Raw genomic sequence first — 23,493 nt, 5'->3', positions numbered from 1 at the left:
TTTCAGCCCAAAACATTGACTATACTTTTTTCCATAGCTGCTGTCTAGCCTGCTGAGTCCCTGCAGCATTTTGTGTGTGTCCCTCATTGTAACACTCATTTATGTGAACAAGAGTTGGAGGCTGAATACTTTTTCAAGGAACGGTATAAGGGATGGTTATGGGTGACTGGGTGTGCTCACCAAGCTCTGATGTAGGGATCAGGCTGCACCCTGAACAGTACAGTGAGTGCAGGCCATTGCTTACCCATCCTGCTCAATAATTGCCCTCACAGACAGCCATTGTACATTGGCTTGACAACTCACTCAGCTGTTTTGACAGTGAGATCGTTGTGTCACTTGCTGCTGATGTACAATTGGAGGGCATTGATTTGCACCAAGTTGCCAGTAAAACTGTGCCCTGCCCAAGTGGGTGTGCTACTTTAAAGTGTGGCAGGAGTAGGTATTTAGAATCCAAGAGCAATATAAGGAATCACCCCTTAATTGGGTCTTGGTATATTTGAAAGAAAATGAAGATTTTGCACGTAGATTTTTTTTCCAGGCCTCAAGTCACCAAACAGAAAATTTATGAATTCTTTCAAGTACTCAAGCAAGCATCTAACACACTCAGTAAACAAAAAGCAGGGAGAATTTGTGGCTCTAAATGCTAAACTCGTGTCCTGGCAGATTATAAAGTTGGTTCACTTTCATCTCCTGTGCATGTGTGAGTATAATTACCAGCATGAATGATAAGATCTATTATCTCCTTATAACAAACAAAGTTAAGGCCAGTCATTATCATCATATTAATCACAGAGTGGGAGTTCTGTACATATATTCCTTTAAAGTCGCTAAAAGTAAATTTCAAACCATGAAGCAGTTTCACTAAGTAGTTTGATAAATTATTGCACAGATATTTAACAGGAACAAGATATGATTATTTTGATATAGTTGAGTTGAGATTAACTGAAGATTGATATTTTGAAATAACTGAAATTTAACAAATATTGCAAACATTGAAAAGCTTTAAAAAAACTTTTGAACTGAATCAAAAATGAAAATTAAAAAATTCAAACCCTTCATTTAAAAATTTCCTGTACATCATTTAACATTCTTGAATTAACAGTTGAGATTTTCTTTTGGCTTGACTTGAAGACTTAGTTTCCAAGAACTCAGACACAGAATATTCATATATCACTATAAATCTTGCATTTCTACACCTTAGTAATTCAAATATATTACAAGAGAAAGAAATAGAGGTGTCAGTTAACCAATCATATTACAATTTTTCAGCAAAAATATTGCACTCTATTTAATGAAAAATTTGACAACAGTGATTAACCACTGTCAGACAAGTGCATTCATGTTACCATTGTTTATTGGCACACTTAATTAATGGCAAAGCATACATAAAATACATCCGTATAATGACACAAAGACTTATTTCTAAATTTCACATTTTGTGCTGAACATTTATGTGAATGAAATTGTGTCTGCACTAAATCATCTTTTTCCCCTTATAAAAAGCTTACATAAATACACGAGCAAAAATTTGACCAGCATGGTTTCCTGCAAAACCTGAATATAAATGATCATCACTATCAGAGTCCCATGATAGTAACAGTTCAAACTCAGGAATAAATTCAAAGAAACCACAAACCTGTCATACTAAAATGCCCACAAAATATAATGGGTTGCATGGCTTATAATACCAGATCGAGTTTTTAAGCTTTGAATATGAACTTACTAAATCAAGTTAGGGGATTTAATATTTCAATACTGCTGAATGCAGACATTTTTAAACAAGAAATTTTGGGTTTCAGCCTGAATAAAGAAGAAGGGAAAGCACAAAATTTTATAATAAAAACTGATATGTTCCTTTTTATTGAGAGGCCTGTGGTGTGGGATTTTCTGATTTACTCTCCTGACTAGATTGCGCTTTGCTGTTCCAGGGACTGTTACTTCCCAGTGCAGGAGAGTTATTGAAATCTTCCTCATCATCAATGCCATTTGCTGCATCATACTGTGTGTTCTCTAATCGAGTGATCAGTCGCTCATCCTCATCCCCGAACTCTCCGCCCATCAGTGTAGGTTCACCCACCACCATAACATCCTACAACAGATCAGACAATCATATAGTAAAACAATGAAGAGATTTTGTTTTCTTAACCAAGACTATTCACTATAATAGGATGAATATGGCAAATGCTTGCCTTATTCTGGTTATTAACTAGTTTAACAAAAACTTAATATCGACAACAGTTTGACAACAAATCTCAAATCTGTTAACAAACTCATTACCTCTCATTTTTTTCAAGACCTTATATATGAGAAGCTAATGAGTAAAACTGACACATAAAATTTAACTGTATCATTCTGAAGCAAAATCTGAACAAATATTGCACAGTGACCACTAGATGGTGTCCTTGTCCCGTTTATAAAGTAGGAAAAGCTTATTGAAACCATAGGGAACACATATTGATCAAACATAAACACAAACACAATTCCTGATTTACAACATATGGTTTCACTTGAATTAATCAAATTTTTACTCTATATATTATTTTTCTAAGTTCTTAAATCTCAAATGTTCTGTGTAGAATGAAAACATGTAATCTGGGAAGTGCTCATGAGGTTCTCAGGTATCCACTGCATTCTTCCTATTCTTGTCAAAACCCCATGCACGCACACATGTGTGTGTGTATATATCATTAAACAATTAAACATTAACATGCAGGATATTATGTTAAACAGTTAGATTGAATTACAATTTTTAGAAATGAGAACTTCATTTAGCTTTTGTTGCTAATGTCCTGTGATTTAACTATAAAGGCAAGGAAAGGTCAGATAAAACTTGATTGCATTTTGCATATATGCAGACTTAGGATTTATGGGACTACAAGGAGCAGATATGTTAAAGAAAATGTGTTGTGTACCTAAACCAAGAAGCTTTCACTCAAGTGATCATATTTTTACTTCATTTCTATTGAGGAAATGATATTTTCTACATAAAAGTTTTTTGGAGATTATCTAAATAAAAAATGTAATTACACGGAATAAATAGTTTATAGCACATCAATTCTCAGTATCAAAATTCTCTGTAGGTCATCAGAGTAACAGTTTCATTTTTGGCTTTGGAAAGGTTACAGAAGTTTACCAGGACGTTGTTTGGATTAGAAGGTATGAACTAGAAGGAAAGGACGGACAAACATGAATTGTTTACTCTGGAGGCTGAGGGGAAACATGATAGAAGTTTATAAAATTGTGAGGGGCACATATAAGGTAGACAATGAGAATCTTGTTCCCAGGGTAGAAATGTCAAATACTAGAGGACACACATTATGCTAAGTGGAGAAAAATTTAAAGGAGATGCATAGGACAATTTTTTGTTAATAAAGAGAATAGTTAATGCTTGGTATTTCTGTCTTTTTTTGCACGAAGTTCTTTAATTTGCATCTCTCCCTCTCCCCCTCCCTCCTTTCCCACTGATTTGTATAATTTATATAACCTGCTGTGTGACCTACATGCTTGTGGTGCTGCTGTGTGCAAGTTTTTCACTGCATCTGTGTCAAGGTGCACAGGTACCTCCCTGTGTTTGTGCACATGACAATAAAACTCAGCTTGAGTTGGACTTGAACAGGCTGCCTGGAGTAGTGATGCAAATAGATTTAATAATGGTCTTTAAGAGGCTTTTTGGTAGATAAGAGAATTGACGTGGAATGGAGGCTATGGATCACGTGCAGGCAGAAGAGGTTAAGTTTAATTTGGCGCACATATAATGGGATGAAAGGCCTGTTTCTGTGCTGTACTGTTCTATTTTCTATGAAATTGTAGTCTCTTGGATCAAATTGAGGTCATTCTATTGAAAATATCAATCATCTATTTTTGTTCATGGATGGATTTGTTCACACAAGCTATAAACTCTTTCCAAAGGAAATTCAGGTTGGCTCACTTTGGCATCTTAATGACTTATTTTAGTTTGGTACAAGTTGAGTACCCTGTATTCAAATTGCTTGGGTTCTGGATTTTGGATTTTGGAATGTATAATGAAATAGCTTGGGATCACAATCCTTTCTGACTCTGAATTTATGTGCTACTGGTGTAGTCTTTGTCTTCTACTTGTCCATCACACATCTGTAATTAACAGTAACAATTAATGAAAATTTAATGTGTGCAAGTTAACAAAAGCAGAACAGCAGCATCAGGAGAATACCTGAATCAGCTGTTGAACAATACCAAACTACAGCAAGTTTTCAGTCTCCACCTATAATGCCATGTTTTGATTAAACAGTTACGGTACATTGTATTTGTATTTTACTTTTTTTTAGGTTCTATGTAAGGTATAAAAACAATTGGCATTGTAGATGTTCTGGTGTTAGATTTCTGTGATCAGGAGACCTTTTCTTAAATTTCTGCAGCTAGCCTCCTGAATATTCATATTCACCTTCAATTTTCCATTCACTGTGATAGATCTTTGCCTGTTCATGTGTTCACATCAACACTGATGATACACAATCAAGATATTCATTTTTGACTTTATGCAGCGTTTTTCTAATTTTCTTTAACTCTGTTCATTACATGTGAGGTCACTTCTCAGAACTGCGCATCACCTGGGAATATCCCCAGTGCCTTATGGAAATTTGCTCATGTAACATCATGAGAGTACTGAAAAGATATTCGAAGTTTAGAGTTTTTCGGATTTTGGAATTTTGGATAAGGGGTACTCAGCCTGTATTTGAGGACAGGTCCATTTCATCTAACATCACTGCCTATAATATGTATTTAAAGAAAAGAATACCAAATAAAATCTATCAAAGATCTGTCTCAAAGAAGAGTAACAATTCTGAAGGGAAAAATCCAAACCTATTCCCTCTAACCAATAAACTGTTTTATGTGATTTTTGTGTCATGGCTTCTTAATTACAGAAAATCCCACTGACTGAACTTCAATGACCAACTATTGGGATTTAAGCATACTTTATTGGAAGAACTATGAATCTTATACTGCTTTGTTTATTTTTCTTACTGCCTTGTGAACTGTTCCTGATTCTCCTCATCCAAATACTGCTTGACTTTGATAATAACTATTACTTCATTCACGTACTTTTTTAAAACCATTTTTGGAAACAGCTTCCATTAGTGATGTAAACATAAATCAATATTAATATTGCAGAGACTTCAGACACTTCAAAATTTGCAACATTCTCAGCAAATGAAACTACATTGGAAATTTTCTCTTCCTTTTACATTTTTAAACAGAAACAGTTCAGCATTATCCCCTCTCCAATGAGTTACCGAATCACATGGCACAGAAACTAGTCCTTCGGCCCAATTTATACGTATCACATTTTATTCTCTTCACATTCCTATCAACAGTCTGCACATTGCAGACCACTCACCTACACACTAGAATAATTTACAGTGGCCAACCTATCTATCTGCACATCTTTGGGATATAGGAAGAAACCTATGCAGTCACATGGAAAAACCCGTAAAATCAGATAGATGGCAGGATTGAATCCAGGCTGCTGGAAATGTGAGGCAGCAGCTCAGTTAGCTGTGTCACCCAATGATGAACAATATAAATTTGGGAATTAAACCAGCACATGCAAAATACCCTACTACTCTATTTTACAGCTATGGATCGGGTTTTCCACTATGGGAAGGCAATATATTTCACTAAAATTTGAGTATTATCTATAGTATGATTAAAAACTGTTCCTAATGCAGCCAGAAACAGAGGCCTTGATTCTCCCAAACCTCAAAAAAAAACTGTACATTTATACATGTTGCCACATCCCAATGAAAGGTCACATTGACTCCTTTCTCAAACTCTCCTTAACATTTCAGCCCCAAATTGAATGGCTGATAATGACGATTCCTGCTCCTATTCTATTTCATACAGAGGATGCTCACTCTTGTTATGATGATCTTCTTCTATATATTCATCTATTTTTTATTTCCATTGATTTAGAAAAAAATAATTTCAGATTCACAGCCAAAATAATAGTGGCATCTCTCTACATGTACCACCAGTCTTCAATTAAAGGAATGTCAATTAAGTAGATGCAAAAGGCAGTAATCACAGTCTTGTTCCCAGAGTAAGGGAGTCTAAAGCTAGAACGCATTGATTTAAGCTGAAAGGAGAAATATTTAAAGAGGGCCTGAGGGACAACGTTTTCACAGAGAATAGTGGATATGTGGAACAAGCTGCCAAAGAAAATGGTAGGCATGGGAACAATTACAATTTGGAAGGTACATGGATATGAAAGGTTTGAGTGATATGGAACAAGCTCAGGTAAGCAACATGGCTGTCATAGACAAGTTAGACCAAAGGGCTTGTTTCCACACTTTGATTCAGAGGTGACACTGTGTCAATGCTTGGCACTAATATAATACTGAACAATTAACTTCCATTTAAAAGTCTGGAGCAATTTGTTCATGCACTTCATTAGGCAACGGGGGTGGTTAAAGCCACTCACAATCAGGTATTCAACATTAAATCAGTAAAATCAGGATTCAATTTCTAAATAGTTTTTCTGTTTCTGTGGAAAAGACATCATTTGTATGGATTTGCTTTCCTGCATTAGTGTCTTGTAGTTTAAAATAAGTAATGCAAATGGCCCAGCATGTGATCATGGAACTGGCAAGGATTATTAATTTTTTGAACTGCTACAAGTGTCCAGAAGTAAGATTCTGCATCTCTCTGGGAATGATTAACTGCTAACAGGTTTGTTTGTGTAAGCCTTCAGTCTGTTCCAAAAATTGGCAAGATGTTCAATTCTCTAGTCACCACTGATTGTTCCACTGTTTGATTCGTGTAATTAATTTAGGTAAAGTTTTTTTAATAAAAAATAAGATAACAATACACATACTGATGAGATAATTTGCATAGGTAATTAAGTCATTAGTAAAAACCTGCTGATTGCCAACAAGCCTTAAATTTACCATCTGTTACCATAGAGTCTGTCACTTATAAACATATTGGAACTGTACAACAATCTGTGCAGAAAATATTCCAATTTGGCCAGCTGTTAGAATAAAGAGTGTCAGCATGGAGGAAAAAAGCCTCTCGTTAATTACCAATGCACCAATGAGTAAAACTACTAATCTCATTAACAAAGAAAATCTCCTCCTGCTTGTGGGAAAACAAGCACTGTATCTAATGAGAATGATGTACTGGGATACAGAGTAACAAAGAAATGGTGTAAACAAAATGTCTCCGAGCACACGCTGGAAAAACAAACAAGTACACAGAGGTATGTTTCCCTCAATACTACTGGCACCTGAACCAAATGATTCAAACGCATTTCCCCACAGAGAGCAATAGCACTGCCAGCAACTGAAGCTAAGAATAGAGTTGTTTTACAATCAGAAACCAAGTTAACATCCTTCTTTTCTGGAATTTCTAATGACTCATGAGGAAGTACCATTTCCTTTTTCAAATAATATCAAGAGGCATCTAACAATGGAATTTCCAATCTTCAATCTTTCTTTATATCTGCAGTATACAGGGACTGAAATCCCAAACCTGCTTATAATTCTGCTTCTTCTATTTAAGCTTAATGGTGGTCGGCAGACAACATAAGGTGCTTTACCACAACCTACTAAGCATCATTCACATGAAATGTTTTTCTTCCACAAAGTCTTCTTCCACCATCTCTTTACATTTGTGTCAGTACAACCTCACATAGTACTATGAGAATTAAAATCCCCTAACAATTAGCTAACAAGCTTCTACCATTTCATAGTAGGGTTTAAACAAAGAAAAATAAAGAAAACAGAAAAAAACTATCAACTCTTCTCTGACCACTAGCTAACAAACTTCTAGCTTTCCACTGTAAAAAAGATAAAAAGAGGAAAAAAAGAAAAGGAAAAAGAAAAAAACATGAAACTCATATTGCCTAAATTAACTTCAACTGGCAACTTTCTTCCATCACACTTAATCAACACTGATAAGCTATCTGTTCTTATTCCACCATGAAACCCTTTTAAACGTTTAAACTTTACCCCTAACTAAATTATTTTAAACTTGGATACATCCAGATGCACTCCTGTAATTACTCCCAAAAGCCACTGTCATTCAATATAATTCTTTGGCTATATGAATTATATGGTTGGAGTCTATGTACTGCCCCTTCTGAGATATTTTCAGTGCTAAAAGATTGGTCATGTAGCAGCTGTATGTAAGGGGTAAAAAACAGTGTTGTAGACGTGATGGAGAACAGGATTATGGTAATTGTGGAGGGGAACATTAGGCCAAAATGTAGCAATTATGGAGGGGAACATAGATCTGCTTATGCAGGGTGTCCTGTATATAAGAAAGCTGTGAGAGTGCAGCATATTTAGGTAGAAAAATGAATTTCATATACACAGGCTCTTTAGAAAGTACAGAGGCTAGTGTCAATGGGACCTATTAATGTCCAGAATACAGAGATTAAGATTAAAGACTGTCACGAGCCTTGTGGCCCATCAGGCCGATGCTTATGCTGGTTTCCATGGCATGAAGCGACTGACAGTACGAGACTTCCCCCTGGATAGGACGCCAGTCTGTCGTGAGGTTAACCCCCAGTATTTTTGCCGGTACCCATTCTCAGCTGGGTAGACTGGAACATTGTGTGGTTAAGTGCCTTGCTGAAGGATACACATGCTGCCCCGGCCAAGGCTCGGACCCACGATCTTCAGATCACTAGTCCAACGCCCTAACTACCTAGCCACATGCCACACAGAATACAAAGAGTCAATGTGTAAAATATATGATTTTATAACAAAAGGTACGTCAATGTTGAAAAAAATTTTTTTTACTTTTATGGTAGATGTGGTAAATAGTATTGTGGTAATATAAATTCCTTCCTCCCATAGGTTTTTCACATTGTTTACTATCTTTACAAAACACCAAGAGTGCCCCATCTCCTAAAGGTCTTGCACGCACAGTATCTCCTAAAGCTTTTTTTCAAATCCTTAGATAAACTTATCCGATTGATATCAGAAACCAATTCACATTCAAACTCAGCAATACTTAAACTCATTCATTCTTTTACTTAAATCCTGTCTACTCCCTTCATCACCAAACGATAAGCCATTATGTTCCTCAATTATTTTTCTGTTCCCCAGAAACCTACCATTCACCTTCCTCCATACAACTCCATCACACTTAATCAACACAGAAAACTGCTTGACATCAAATTTCCTATTTGTGGGATCTTCCTAAGTGCTGATTGACTCCTGCTGTATCTCTAAAATAGAGGCAAAAGCATCTCACAAGCAAATGATTAAACATAAAATGTTTTGGGATGTCAAGTGGATGTAAGAAGCCCTGGGTAAATTCAACTTATTTTTTACTTTTGTATTTTCAACTTAAGTCCTTAAAATAGTTGTGTTCTTTTCTGTTTGTCCTCTTCCTCATTCTGCTTCTTGATGTAAATTAAGAACATGTAACATTGTTTCTGTTGCCAATCCTGTGTTAAACTGGATTTACTTTGATTTTCTGCTTTTGGAAAAGAGGAAACATTGATAATGCACACTACATTTATTTCTAAACTAGCCGTTTGCAGGAAAAGGCAATGCACAAGTCCTGTTCCTGTGTATGAACACCACACAGTTACATTGTTAGAAGGATTTGTGTAGGGAAATTTTGGTGTTGACATTACATCATCAGGCAAAATAAGTTGGCATTATACCTAAGTTTATCCGTAAGTCAAAGTAGTACACAGGATTTGTCAAAACATTTTTTCTCTATATTGTTACTTAAATTTCCAAACAGTATCAATTGCAAGGGAGCTGCTTTCAGAGTTGACATCAACACCAGCACTGTATACATAACCTTCTTGAATCCTTTAAAGTTGCCATAGCTAAAACCATCTTTTCCTTAGCTCTTTAAATTTATCTGCCATTTTTGTCTCAATCTAAACAGCCAACTGGGAGATTTTGTTTTTTATCAAAAGAAAGAATCTATCAGTTCCTGCTCCCAGCTGAGGTTCCTATAATCATGATTTCAAGTGTTCACAGTGAACCATTGGTTAGTTTCACCTTCTTTAATGATCATATCAGCTGTGCATAGGAGCTTTTTGTATCCTAATTGTAGCTGGGAAACATAACCAGAACTATAGCCCAGACTATTAAACCACTCTCTTGGATGTATTGCTCACTTTAATCTCATCTCTTACATTGTTATTTGTCTCCCTGCTTCTTGTTTCCACTGTCCATATTGTGTTACAAATTACATTCTCTAAACTAATTTCATCTGTACAACAATTGGGGATGAATTTTCTGCCCACTGACTGTGAACTGAAAGGGAGGGGGAGTTGCATTACTTTTGCAGCCACAGGAAGGAAAGTTCTTACTGATGGCGTGCCCAGATTTCATCATTATTGGACTACCCCAGAGACAAGTAAACAGCAGGAATGTTATCAAAGGATAAATCTATATACAATTTAGAACCAGCATACAATCTAGGATATAAGGTTTCAGTCAAAATTGGATGGACTTCCAGAGATGGTCTTACATTTCTTTGTAAATTAGGAATAATGAAGAATTGGTAAAAAGGGGTTACAAGTGAACAGGCTGAAGATATAGAACTGGGGAAATAACTTGGCTTAATTAATTACTTGTATTTTTAATGTGTATCTAACAAGAAATATGGTGCCTGAGATAAAGGTGATGTAAATTTTAAAAGCTTTGACACTTCAGGTTGATAATCATATAACGGGACTGGGGAAGTTCTGATAAAAAATCATCAACATGAAATGTCTGCATTAACCATAATTCCTTAAATTCCCTTAATACCTAAATATTTATTATTGCCTGTCTTGAATATACCATTTAACAGAATCTCCACAGCCACGAGTTGCGAGTGCCAAAGATACCCTGTCCTCTGAGTAAAGAAGTTTCTTCTTATCTCTTTTCTGATTGGCCGACTCTTCATTTTTGAGATGGTAGCCCATTTCAAGGCCTTCCAGCTACAACAGCCATCGACTAAACATTAACCCTGTAAAACCTTGTAATAATTCTTTATGTTCATTCAAGTTGCTTCATTAGAAAGAGGTGATATAGGATTGGAAGGTGCAGAATCTTTATGGGTTGAGCTAAGAAATAGCAGGGGTAAAAGGACCCTGATGGCAGTTATTTTTAGGCCTCCAAACAGCTGCAGGGATGTGGACTACAAATTACAACTGGAAATAGAAAAGGCTTGTCAGAAGGGCAGTGTTATGATAATTGTGGGGGATTTTAACATGCAAGTAGATTGGGAAAATCAGGTCAGCACTGGATCTCAAGAGAGAGAATTTGTAGAATGTCTGCAAGTTGGCTTTTTAGAACAGCTTGTTGTTGAGCCCACTAGGGGATCGGCTGTACTGGATTGGGTATTGTGTAATGAACCGGAGGTGATTAGACAGATTGAGGTGAAGGAACCCTTAGGAGGCAGTGATCATAACATGATTGAGTTCACTGTGAAATTAGAAAAAGAGAAGCCAAAATCTGATGTGTCAGTATTTCAGTGGAGTAAAGGAAATTACAGTGGCATGAGAGAGGAACTGGCCAAAGTTGACTGGAAAGGGACACTGGCGGGAAAGACAGCAGAGCAGCAGCGGCTGAAGTTTATGTGAGAAATGAGGAATGTGCAAGACAGGTATATTCCAAAAAAGAAGAAATTTTCAACTGGAAAAAGGATGCAACCATGGTTGACAAGAGAAGTCAAAGCCAAAGTTAAAGCAAAGGAGAGGGCATACAAGGAAGCAAAAATTAATGGGAAGACAGAGGATTGGAAAGTTTTTAAAGCCTTACAAAAGGAAATCAAGAAGGTCATTAAGAAAGAAAAGATTAACTATGAAAGGAAGCTAGCAAATAATATCAAAGAGGATACTAAAAGCTTTTTCAAGAATATAAAGAGTAAAAGACAGGTGAGAGTAGATATAGGACCAATAGAAAATGATGCTGGAGAAATTGTAATGGGAGATAAGGAGATGGCAGAGGAACTGAATGAGTATTTTGCATCAGTCTTCACTGAGGAAGACATCAGCAGTATACCGGACACTCAAGGGTGGCAGGGAAGAGAAGTGTGCGCAGTCACAATTACGACAGAAAAAGTACTCAGGAAGCTGAATAGGCTAAAGGTAGATAAATCTCCTGGACCAGATGGAATGCACCCTCATGTTCTGAAGGAAGTAGCTGTGGAGATTGTGGAGGCATTAGCGATGATCTTTCAAAAGTCGATAGATTCTGGCATGGTTCCGGAAGACTGGAAGATTGCAAATGTCACTCCGCTATTTAAGAAGGGGGCAAGGAAGCAAAAAGGAAATTATAGACCTGTTAGCTTGACATCGGTGGTTGGGAAGTTGTTGGAGTCGATTGTCAAGGATGAGGTTACAGAGTACCTGGAGGCATATGACAAGATAGGCAGAACTCAGCATGGATTCCTTAAAGGAAAATCCTGCCTGACAAACCCATTACAATTTTTTGAGGAAATTACCAGTAGGTTACACAAGGGAGATGCAGTGGATGTTGTATATTTGGATTTTCAGAAGGCCTTTGACAAGGTGCCACACATGAGGCTACTTAACAAGATAAGAGCCCATGGAATTACGGGAAAGTTACATACACGGATAGAGCGTTGGCTGATTGGCAGGAAACAGAGAGTGGGAATAAAGGGATCCTATTCTGGTTGGCTGCTGGTTACCAGTGGTGTTCCACAGGGGTTCGTGTTGGGGCCGCTTCTTTTTACATTGTACATCAATGATTTGGATTATGGAATAGATGGCTTTGTGGCTAAGTTTGCTGACGATACGAAGATAGGTGGTAGTGCTGAGGAAACGGAGAGTCTGCAAAGAGACTTGGATAGATTGGAAGAATGGGCAGAGAAGTGGCAAATGACGTACAATGTTGGAAAGTGTATGGTTCTGCACTTTGGCAGAAAAAATAAACGGGCAGACTATTATTTAAATGGGGAAAGAATTCAAAGTTCTGAGATGCAACAGGACTTGGGAGTCCTTGTACAGGAAACCCTTAAAGTTAACCTCCAGGTTGAGTCAGTAGTGAAGAAGGCGAATGCAACGTTGGCATTCATTTCTAGAGGAATAGAGTATAGGAGCAGGGATGTGATGTTGAGGCTCTATAAGGCACTGGTGAGACCTCACTTGGAGTACTGTGGGCAGTTTTGGTCTCCTTATTTAAGAAAGGATGTGCTGACGTTGGAGAGGGTACAGAGAAGATTCACTGGAATGATTCCAGGAATGAGAGGGTTAACATATGAGGAATGTTTGTCCGCTCTTGGACTGTATTCCTTGGAGTTTAGAAGAATGAGGGGAGACCTCATAGAAACATTTCGAATGTTAAAAGGCATGGGCAGAGTGGATGTGGCAAAGTTGTTTCCCATGATGGGGGAGTCTAGTACGAGAGGGCATGGCTTAAGGATTGAAGGGCGCCCACTCAGAACAGAAATGCGAAGAAGTTTTTTTAGTCAGAGGGTGGTGAATGTATGGAATTTGTTGCCACGGGCAGCAGTGGTGGCCAAGTCATTAGGTGTATTTAAGGCAGAGATTGATAGGTATCTGAGTAGCCAGGGCATCAAAGGTTATGGTGAGAAGGCGGGGGAGTGGGACTAAATGGGAGAATGGATCAGCTCATGATAAAATGGCGGAGAAGACTTGATGGGCCGAATGGCCTACTTCTGCTCCTTTGTCTTATGGTCTTCTTTTTCTTCTAAACTTTAGAGACTATAGGTCAAATCTGTTTAATATCTTCTCATTTAAAATCCACCATGCAAGAAACTAATCTAATGAACATTTTCTATACATCCTCTTCTGCAAATATATCCTTGACTCTTGTATTCACATAAACTCTTGTGATAAAAGCCAACATACTATTTGCATTCATAATTCCTTGTTGAACTTGCATGTCAACTTTTAGCGATTTATGTACAAGGATAACCAGATTCCTTCGAACACTAATACTTTTCAATCTCTGATCATTTAGGAAATGCTACCTTTTTGTTTTTTTCTACCAAATTTGGTGGCACGGAGGTGTAGTGGTTAGTGCAACACTATTTCAGCTCCAGATGTTGGAGTTTGGAGTTCAATTCTGGCATCATCTGTAAAGGGTCTGTATGTCCTCCCCATGGTACAAGTGAGTTTTTTCTGGGTGCTCCGGTTTCCTCCCACATTCCAAAGACATACCGGTTAGTAGGTTAATTGGTCATTGTAAATTGTCCACGTGAATAGCCTAGGGTTAAATTGGGGGTTGCTGTGCGATGTGGCTTGAAGTGTTGGAGCCATTCCTCCTTGTACCTCAATCGATAGATAAATAGAAAGATAGATAAATTAATTAATTGGATTACTTAATATTTTTTCCACATTATATTCCATCAGCCATGTCCTTATCCATTCACTTAGACTGTCCACATCCCTTATACCCTCTCTGCATCCTTCTCACAGCCCACACTGCTACCTAGCTTTTACCATCACAAAGTATGAATAAATTATAGTTGATCTTCTCTCCTAAATCAATGATACAAATTCTGAGTAGCTGAGGCCACTGATTGCACAGTTCATACGTCTTCCAAATCAAAACTGACTAATTTATTCCCAGTTTCTATTTTCTGCTCATTAATGAATTTTAATCCCATATGAGTATATTATCTGCTATCCTATACACTCTAATGAAAAAACAGAAAATGCAAGAAAAATTTCAGGAGGTTAAGTGATATATGTGTAAAGAGATACAGTGAATATTTCAACTCCAAGATGTTCATGAGAACAGAGAATGAGAGGAAAATTAGTTTTCAGTAGTAGAAAAAATGGGGAGGGGTGGCTACAATGACGGACTTTGCAATTATTTAGACCTTCTGCACAAATGCCTTTGAAATGTCTTCTTTCTTCCTGAAGTGTGGCTTCCTTTTATTATAATGCACTAAGCCCTTGACCATGTCTCATCTATTTCCCACATCTCTGTTTTCACCCACCCTCTCCTGTATGGAGCAAGAACAAAGCTTCCCTGGTATTTACCACCCATCCCTATTCCCACCAGCCTCTGTATTCAATGGATCATTTTGAACAAATTCTGCTAGCTCCAACAAAACTTCACTAACAGACACAAAGTCTGCTCCCCTCCATTCAGCATTTCAAAGTAATGCCCCCTTTTGTAACTCCCAGGTCAATTTTCCATCCCATTAACTGCTCCCAGTCTCATGGCATTTCCCCATATACTGTAACTGCAAGATAACCTGTCCTTTCACCTCTTCCCTATCCACCATCCAGGGACTCAGATAATCTTTCCAACTGAAGTTCTGATTGTATTTAGCTTTCAAAATGTAATTTATTTTACATTGGAAAATCTTGCTTGGTTTGAGAGGAACTGCAGATTCAGACATTTGGTTAGTGTGCGTTCGGCTGAGGAGCAATCTGTATCAAGTTTAATATCACCGGTATATGTCATGAAATTTGTTAACTTAGTGGCAGCAGTACAATACAATGCATGATAAATGTAGTAAATCAATTACAATAAATGCATTTATGTACATTAAATAGTTAAATAAAAATAGTGCAAAAACAGTAAAAAAAATGAGGTAGTGTTCATGGATTCAATGTCCACTTTGAAATCAGACAGCAGAGGGGAAGAAGCTGTTCCTGAATCACTGAGTGTGGGCCTTCAGGCTTCTGTACCTCCTTCCTGATGGTAACAATGAAAAGAGGGCATGTCCTGGGTAATGGAGTCCTTAATAATGGACACTGCCCTTCTGAGGCACATGGTGTGAAGCTACTAACTGGAGGATTATGACTGAACACTAAGCCAGAATGCTGCCTAAATGTTATAAGCAGTCTTCTACAATGAGAGAGAAAAAAATAGATCAGGTGATAACGTAGCAGGGCATTCGTATTTAGTCCGCAGGAGTGACCCTGCATGGCCAGTCACCTGCCAATTTTATTCATCATTCCACTTGCACTTTGATCTTTCTGTCTGTGCCTTCCGCACTGTTCCAGCAAGAGTAATCTAAGCACATCACAGTCTTCCAATCCAAAACTGCCTGGTTTATTCCAGTCAGAATCAAATTTCTCAACTTGGATCAAATTTCTCAACTTTAGGTAACATGCTGTTGCTTTCTGTCTTTATCATTGACCACAAATGGCTTTCACTGCCAGTCATCCATCCGTGATTTTGGCTCCTTTTTTCCCCTCTCCCTTCATACTGCCTGGCCTGCTGGGCCTCTCCCACAACTTTATCAATGGTAACAACAGAGACAAAGATGGATATACATTTATCTTTATTTATTGTATTTGCACGTTCATAGAAACATAGAAAACCTACAGCACAATACAGGCCCTTCGACCCACAAAACTGTGCCAAACATGTCTTTACCTTAGAAATTACCTAGGGTTACCAATAGCCCTCTAGTTTTCTAAGCTCCATGTAGCTATCCAGGAGTCTCTTAAAAGACCCTATCGTTTCCGCCTCCATCACCGTCACTGGCAGCCCATTCCACACACTCTGCATAAAAAAATTACACCTGACATCTCCTCTGTACCTACTTCCAAGCATCTTAAAAGTGTGTCCTCTCGTGCTAGCCATTTCAGCCCTGGGAAAAAGCCTCTGACTATCCACACAATCAATGCCTCTCTTCATCTTATACACCTCTATCAGGTCACCTCTAATCCTCCGCTGCTCCAAGAAGATAAGGCCGAGATCACTCAACCTATTCTCATAAGGCATGCTCCCCAAACCAGACAATATCCTTGTAAATCTCCTCTGCACCCATTCTATGGTTTCCACATTCTTCCTGTAGTGAGGCGACCAGAAATGAGCATAGTACTTCAAGTAGGGCCTGACCACAGTCCTATACAGCTGCAACATTACCTCTTGGCTCTTAAACTCAATCCCACAACTGATGAAGGCCAATGCACCATATGCCTTCTTAACCACAGAGTCAACCTGCGTAGCAGCTTTGAGTGTCCTATGGACTCGGACCCCAAGATCCCTCTGATCCTCTTGCTGTTAATACTATATTCTGCCATCATATTTGACCTACCAAAATGAACCACCTCACACTTATCTGGGTTGAACTCCATCTGCTACTTCTCAGCCCAGTTTTGCATCCTGTCAATGTCCCGCTATAACCTCTGACAGCCCTCCACACTATCCACAACACCCCCAACCTTTGTGTCATCAGCAAATTTACTAACCCATCCCTCTACTTCCTCATCCAGGTCATTTATAAAAATCACAAAGAGTAGGGGTCCCAGAACAGATCGCTGAGGCACACCACTGGTCACCAACCTCCATTCAGAATATGACCTGTCTACAACCACTCTTTGCTTTCTGTGGGCAAGCCAGTTCTGGATCCACAAAGTAATGTCCCCTTGGATCCCATGCTGCCCTATTTTATCAATTAGCCTTGCATGGGGTACCTTATCAAATGCCTTGCTGAAATCCATATACACTACATCTACTGTTCTACCTTCATCAATGTGTTTAGTCACATCCTCAAAAAATTTGATCAGGCTTGTAAGGCACAACCTGCCTTTGACAAAGCAATGCTGACTATCCCTAATCATATTATGCCTCTCCAAATGATCATAAATCCTGGCTCTCAGGATCTTCTCCATCAAATTACCAACCACTGAAGTAAGACTCACTGGTCTATAATTTCCTGGGCTATCTCTACGCCCTTTCTTGAATAAGGGAGCAACATATGCAACCCTCCAATCCTCCAGAACCTCTCCCATCCCCGTTGATGATGCAAAGATCATCACCAGAGGCTCAGCAATCCCCCCACCTCGCCCTCCACAGTTAGGCCTGGGGTACATCTCGTCCGGTCCCGGTGACTTATCCATCTTGATGCTTTCCAAAAATTCCAGCACATCCTCTTCCTTAATATCTTCGTGCTCAAGCTTTTCAATCCGTTGTAAGTCATCCCTACAATCATTGTTTCTCAATCTTTGTATGCAGTTTTTCATTAATTATATTTCTTTGATCTACTGTGAATGTCTGCAGGAAAAGGAATCTCAAGGTATTATATGATGACATATGTACCTTGATAATAAATTTAGTTTGAACTTGAATTTTTCTATAAGCCACAATCAACTCATCTCATCCTATCAGAGATATCTTATTTGTTCTACCTTTTCCTTCTCTTTTCTGCAACTGAAAACTAACTTGTTTTCTCTCTCTGTTCTGATGATGGATCTCATATTAATTCTTTTTCTCTTTCCACAGTTGCTGCCTGACCTGCAGAGTGTTTCTGGCATTGTCTCTTTTTATTCCAGATTTCCAGCATCTGCAACTTATTTAAATCCCACGTGCACAAACCTTGTTTAATAACTTTGAGGCCAAATGTCTGATTGTACTTCTGAAGACTCATCAATTGTCTTTGAATCTTCAAATACAGTACATCAGCTTGTTTTTTTTGTTATCTATGCTGTTAAATAAAGGTGGGGCAGGGAGAGGTTATAGAAACAATGAGGAGAATTTCAAAATTTAGATACTTTGTCACCAAGTACAAATTTTAGTTCTCTTTAGCTTGCAGGTAATGGGTAAAAAAGGACTTGCTGCACATTAGGACATGGCTGAGAGTTTTAGATATCTTCAAGTTTATGGCGAGGGAAGCCAACCTGTAGTCATGTATTAGATTAGTTGATCAGAAATAATAAAAGTAAAAGTCTGAGCAGCAGATGTATTAAAGTGGGTGTAGAATTTGGCAACACTAATAAAAAGTAGAAATTGTGAGCTTTGACATATGTTCCATACATCCTTTTGGAATCAACAAAAGGCCAAGGTTAAAAACAAGTTGGTTCGGCTTAAGACAGATGCTGCAGAAACAAAACTCAGCAATATTGCAGAGGTAGAAATAACAAGTCTTAGTGATGGCTTAGAAAAGTATTCTGTACATAATTTGAGCCACTTATGCTGCTGTGGTTGCAAACAGTTTGCAATTCTAAGGATTGGTATGGGATGGAGTTAGTGCTTCAGAAGTAAAGCCTATGAAGTGAGCCAAAGACAAATGCATTGCTGACCCAGACTTATTGATGGAGATCAAATAATATAACAACAGTGGTAGATATATATTTGTGAAATGAATAAAAGAAAATTATTTTAATAATTCTCTGGTAGACATTTTCAATCTCTGGGATTGAATATTTATTATCTAGCAGGCTGCAATACCAAACATGAAATTTAGCTCAGTGATTTTTCAATTGAATTTACTGAAATCAAATTATTTAAGGTGTCTACAAAATTCTGTTACTACTGTACTGCCCAATTAATGCAATACTTATTATTAGCTTTGTGTTACAAAAGCTGGGATTCACTAGAAAATGAGAAATAACAGATATGAGACAAAATCTAAGAAAAAATTCTGTTAGGTACAATAAATGGAAAATAATTTCTCTGTAAGTGCCAATACTGACCATTTCTGTTATAAGTTATCCAGCTCCGATACTGGCTCAGTTTTTTCTTTCTCCATTTGTACAGCCTGGTCTACTATGCATATCCCACAGACCTGCTGTCAGAAAGAAGCGTAATCATACTGTACCTACCCATTTTGGCTGGGTAACTCATTCCCAGAGCAACCCTAGGAAATCTGCAGATGCTGGAAATTCAAGAACACACATCAGAGTTGCTGGTGAACGCAGCAGGCCAGGCAGCATCTCTTGCAAGAGGTACAGTCGACATTTCGGGCCGAGACCCTTCGTCAGGACTAACTGAAAGAGCTAGTAAGAGATTTGAAAGTGGGAGGGGGAGGGGGAGATCCAAAATGATAGGAGAAGACAGGAGGGGGAGGGATGGAGCCAAGAGCTGGACAGTTGATCGGCAAAAGGGATATGAGAGGATCATGGGACAGGAGGCCTAGGGAGATAGAAAAGGGGGGAGGAGAACCCAGAGGATGGGCAAGGGGTATAGCGAGAGGGCCAGAGGGAGAAAAAGGAGAGAGAGAAAAAGAATGTGTGTATATAAATAAACAACGGATGGGGTACGAGGGGGAGGTTGTGCATTAGCGGAAGTTTGAGAAGTCAATGTTGTCCGCCAGAGAAAACAGGATCCCCCAGTGGCCACACATTTTAATTCCACGTCCCATCCCCATTCTGATATGTCTATCCACGGCCCCCTCTACTGTAAAAATGAAGCCACACTCAGGTTGGAGGAACAACACCTTATGTTCCGTCTGGGTAGCCTCCAACCTGATGGCATGAACATTGACTTCTCAAACTTCCGCTAATGCCCCACCTCCCCCTTGTACCCCATCCGTTATTTATTTATATAGTCATTCTTTTCTCTTTCTCCTTTTTCTCCCTCTGTCCCTCTCACTATACCCCTCGCCCATCCTCCGGGTTCCCCCCGCTTTCTTTCTCCCTAGGCCTCCTGTCCCATGATCCTCTCATATCCCTTTTGCCAATCAACTGTCCAGCTCTTGGCTCCATCCCTCCCCCTCCTGTCTTCTCCATTTCAGATCTCCCCCTCCCCCTCCCACTTTCAAATCTCTTACTAGCTCTTCTTTCAGTTAGTCCTGTCGAAGGGTCTTGGCCCGAAACGTCGACTGTACCTCTTCCAAGAGATGCTGCCTGGTCTACTGCTTTCACCAGCAACTTTGATGTGTGTCCCAGAGCAACCCTGGTCACACCCATCACAGATATTTCCTTTATTCTATTTACCTCTTCCCCAATGAACTGTTAAAATATGAACTGTTCACAAAACAGAAGAACTGTTACGATGGGAAACAGCTTCTTCCCTTAGGTCATACGACTATTGAACTCCCTGCCGCTACCCAGGTCTCATCACATATGAAATGCTAGTAGTATTATACAGTTTACTTTTTAACTTGGGCTGGAAATGCATCCTATTATTTGCGGTAGTAATACACTATGTGTTGTGTACTGTGTTGTGCACCTTGGTCTGAAGGAATGTTGTTTCGTTTGGTGGTATACATGTATATGGTTGAATGACAATAAAATGAACTTGATTCTCCACAACCTATAAATAGTTTTCCAGTTCTGAAGGGTCTTTCACATTAAATGTTAATCCTTTTTCTCTTTCCATAGATGCTGTCTACCGTGTTAAGTGACCAAGATCTTTCTATTTTTATTTAAAAATGCACAAACAACAAACAAAAATAATGCACAAACTTAACAATAAAAATAATGCCCACTTTTTCATTCAAAAGAATAACTAAAAATTTCCGATTGTCTATATTCAGTGTTTAATATTCAGACACTTTAAGACTAAGAATCTCTTCTCAGATGTGACTTCCAGTGACTTGCTCATCAAAATTTGGAGAGAAGCTGCAAGTATTCCTAGATTTAGCCTCTTGCCAAGCAGAGTTGTGGGTGTGGGAGAGATGTGGGGTACATCAAAAATGCATAATGAAGCAAGTGGATAGAGTTGCAGCCCACGCTCTTTTACAAAGTCAACTTGTCTACTATATCTAACACAGGAATATCAGCCATTCCACTGAGGTGACTGGTTAAAAAGCAATCACAAAATTTGCATTTAAGAATACTGATAGAGGATGAAGATGAGATAATGGTAGCATAAACTTTTGACATAAAACTTCTTGAATATGGGAATTATACCATAGAGATGGAATAAATGGTATCACATTTTGTACACAAGTTCATCAAGGAGGAAGAAAATTCAGACACAAAAAAACAAAAACTAATTGGTAAACTAAATTAATATTTGTCAGTTTGAGGAGATGTTGGTGGAAGTTACTCCAGAGGACCTTCAGAGTTTTCAATCAAGTCAAATCATTTTGACACAGGCAGAATTGGAGAATTGTCAAAGTGTGTTGCTGTTATCCAAATAAGTTTCACAGTAAATCTTGAGGAAGAGTGCAAGAAGATGTAAGCAGATTACAAGAATGGGAAAAGTAGGTGGTAGATGTAATACAATGTAGTTCAATGAGAATCAGAAAATGTATAAGAAAATGCAACCTAAATGATGTCCTTTGGAATATGCAAGCCTCTCCTTCTACATGTTCTACCAGTCTACTGTCGCCAGTACAATCTTCTATGCGGTGGTGTGCTGGGGCAATGGTATCAACACGGGTGATGCCAACAGGTTCAATAAATTGATTAGAAAGACTGGCTTTTTTAAAGGAGTCAAACTGGACACACTGTAGACTGTGATAGAACAAAGGGCCCTATGGAAAATCCTGGCAATTCTGGATAATGTTTCTCACCTTTGCATGCAATCTTGATTGAACAGAGGAGCACTTTTAGTAATAGACTAAGACATCTGTGCTGTTCCAAAGAGCCCTATATGAGTTCGTGTTTATCCTCGACCATTAGACTCCATAATGAATCAAACTATAGCCAGGGAAGTGATAACCCCTCCTGTTAGTCTGTTTGTGGTAACTTATCTTTTATTCTTTCTACTTCTCTTCTAATATTTATATCTGTGCACTTGTAATGCTGCTGTGACACTAATTTCCTTTGAGATCAATAAAGTATCTATCTAAAAGAACAGAGCACTCAAATTATACAGGCAATTAGATTTATAAAAGAGTTAATGAGCCTTTGTGGATTCATATATATGAACCTACAACTCAGGGCAGGAGCAGGTCACATGGCTCCTCATACCTATTCGCCCATTTAGTAAGATTATGGTTAATCTAATTGTAACTTAAACTCAGTTTGATGCTGTAGAATATCAGTATTGAATGTAAAAGGAAAGAAATGCTGTTGAATTTTATAAGATATTGGTTGGGACATTGTTTCCTGCAGCCGTGGAAAGAATACATTGAAAGAATTTACCACAAGATACTTCAAGTTGGAAATTAAGGTACCTAAAGATCAAGAGAGAAATCAGAAGGTTTAAAGAATAAGAAATATTGAGAAAGGTAGATACTAAAAAGTTATGTCCATTGGTACATGTGTTACAATGGGAGAATGGGTTGAGGAATACAAATGAAATAAGTAGTTAAAATGAATTCATAGAGAGATATTAGAACATAGTAGCTGTGTGATAGGGGAAAAGCATTAAAGGGAGCTTGATAAGATTTTGCAAAATGTAAAAGGATGGTGGGAAAATAGAAGCAAATGTGATGAATAGTTCCTATTGAGAAACTATAGCCAACAAATGCACAGTGTGCTTTTTGTGATAAAGGTGAGTGGGTAAGAATGTAACCTGAACTTTGGCAAGCAGGAGTGGTTTATAAAATTATTTGTTCATTTTACATTTTCTTACAGAAGCTATTAATTTTCCATAGTTCCTAGCAATGCATTATTCTCTCTCATTTGTAAGATCCTATCTCATGCTTTTACTTTTCTCAAATCTAATCCAGCCAATGCAATTTAAAATGTGAAATTTTTTGAGTAGTTTATTCAGTATTTCTCATTGTCTACTCAAGTCTTCATCTTATTGGAAATGAAATCACGAATTGCCAGTCTTTAACAAATTGATCCCTCCTTTACATTCTTGCAGAAGTTGCTACTATCTCTGAAGTCATTGTATCACTTCATGTTTATCAATCTGTAGGGAATGATCTAGCATAGGAGCACTGCATAGGCAAACAGGAACCTCTTCCATTGGTGAGCAA

The 23,493-nt window shown here is 38.2% G+C and overlaps 1 protein-coding gene across 10 annotated transcripts in view; it reads right to left on the bottom strand.

Annotated features, from left to right (window-relative positions):
* Nucleotides 1–1,077: 1,077 nt before the first annotated feature.
* ldb2a (LIM domain binding 2a) overlaps nt 1,078–23,493 on the bottom strand; it is a 542,321-nt gene continuing 519,905 nt past the window's right edge. For 2 of the 10 annotated variants that reach the window (XM_072252988.1, XM_072252989.1), the window contains exon 13: nt 2,001–2,089. Coding sequence is in view for 8 of the 10 variants with exons in the window: in XM_072252984.1 (XP_072109085.1) it covers nt 1,859–2,089 (231 nt within the window). In the remaining 2 variants the exon portion in view is untranslated. Of the gene's footprint in view, nt 2,090–23,493 lie in introns of all 10 variants that reach the window. The other 8 variants (XM_072252984.1, XM_072252986.1, XM_072252985.1 and 5 more) reach the window with 8 other exon arrangements.

Source organism: Mobula birostris, chromosome 3 (assembly GCF_030028105.1).
Source record: "Mobula birostris isolate sMobBir1 chromosome 3, sMobBir1.hap1, whole genome shotgun sequence".
NCBI classification, from domain to species: Eukaryota; Metazoa; Chordata; class Chondrichthyes; order Myliobatiformes; family Myliobatidae; genus Mobula; species Mobula birostris.
This window is presented reverse-complemented; position numbering and strand designations above follow the sequence as displayed.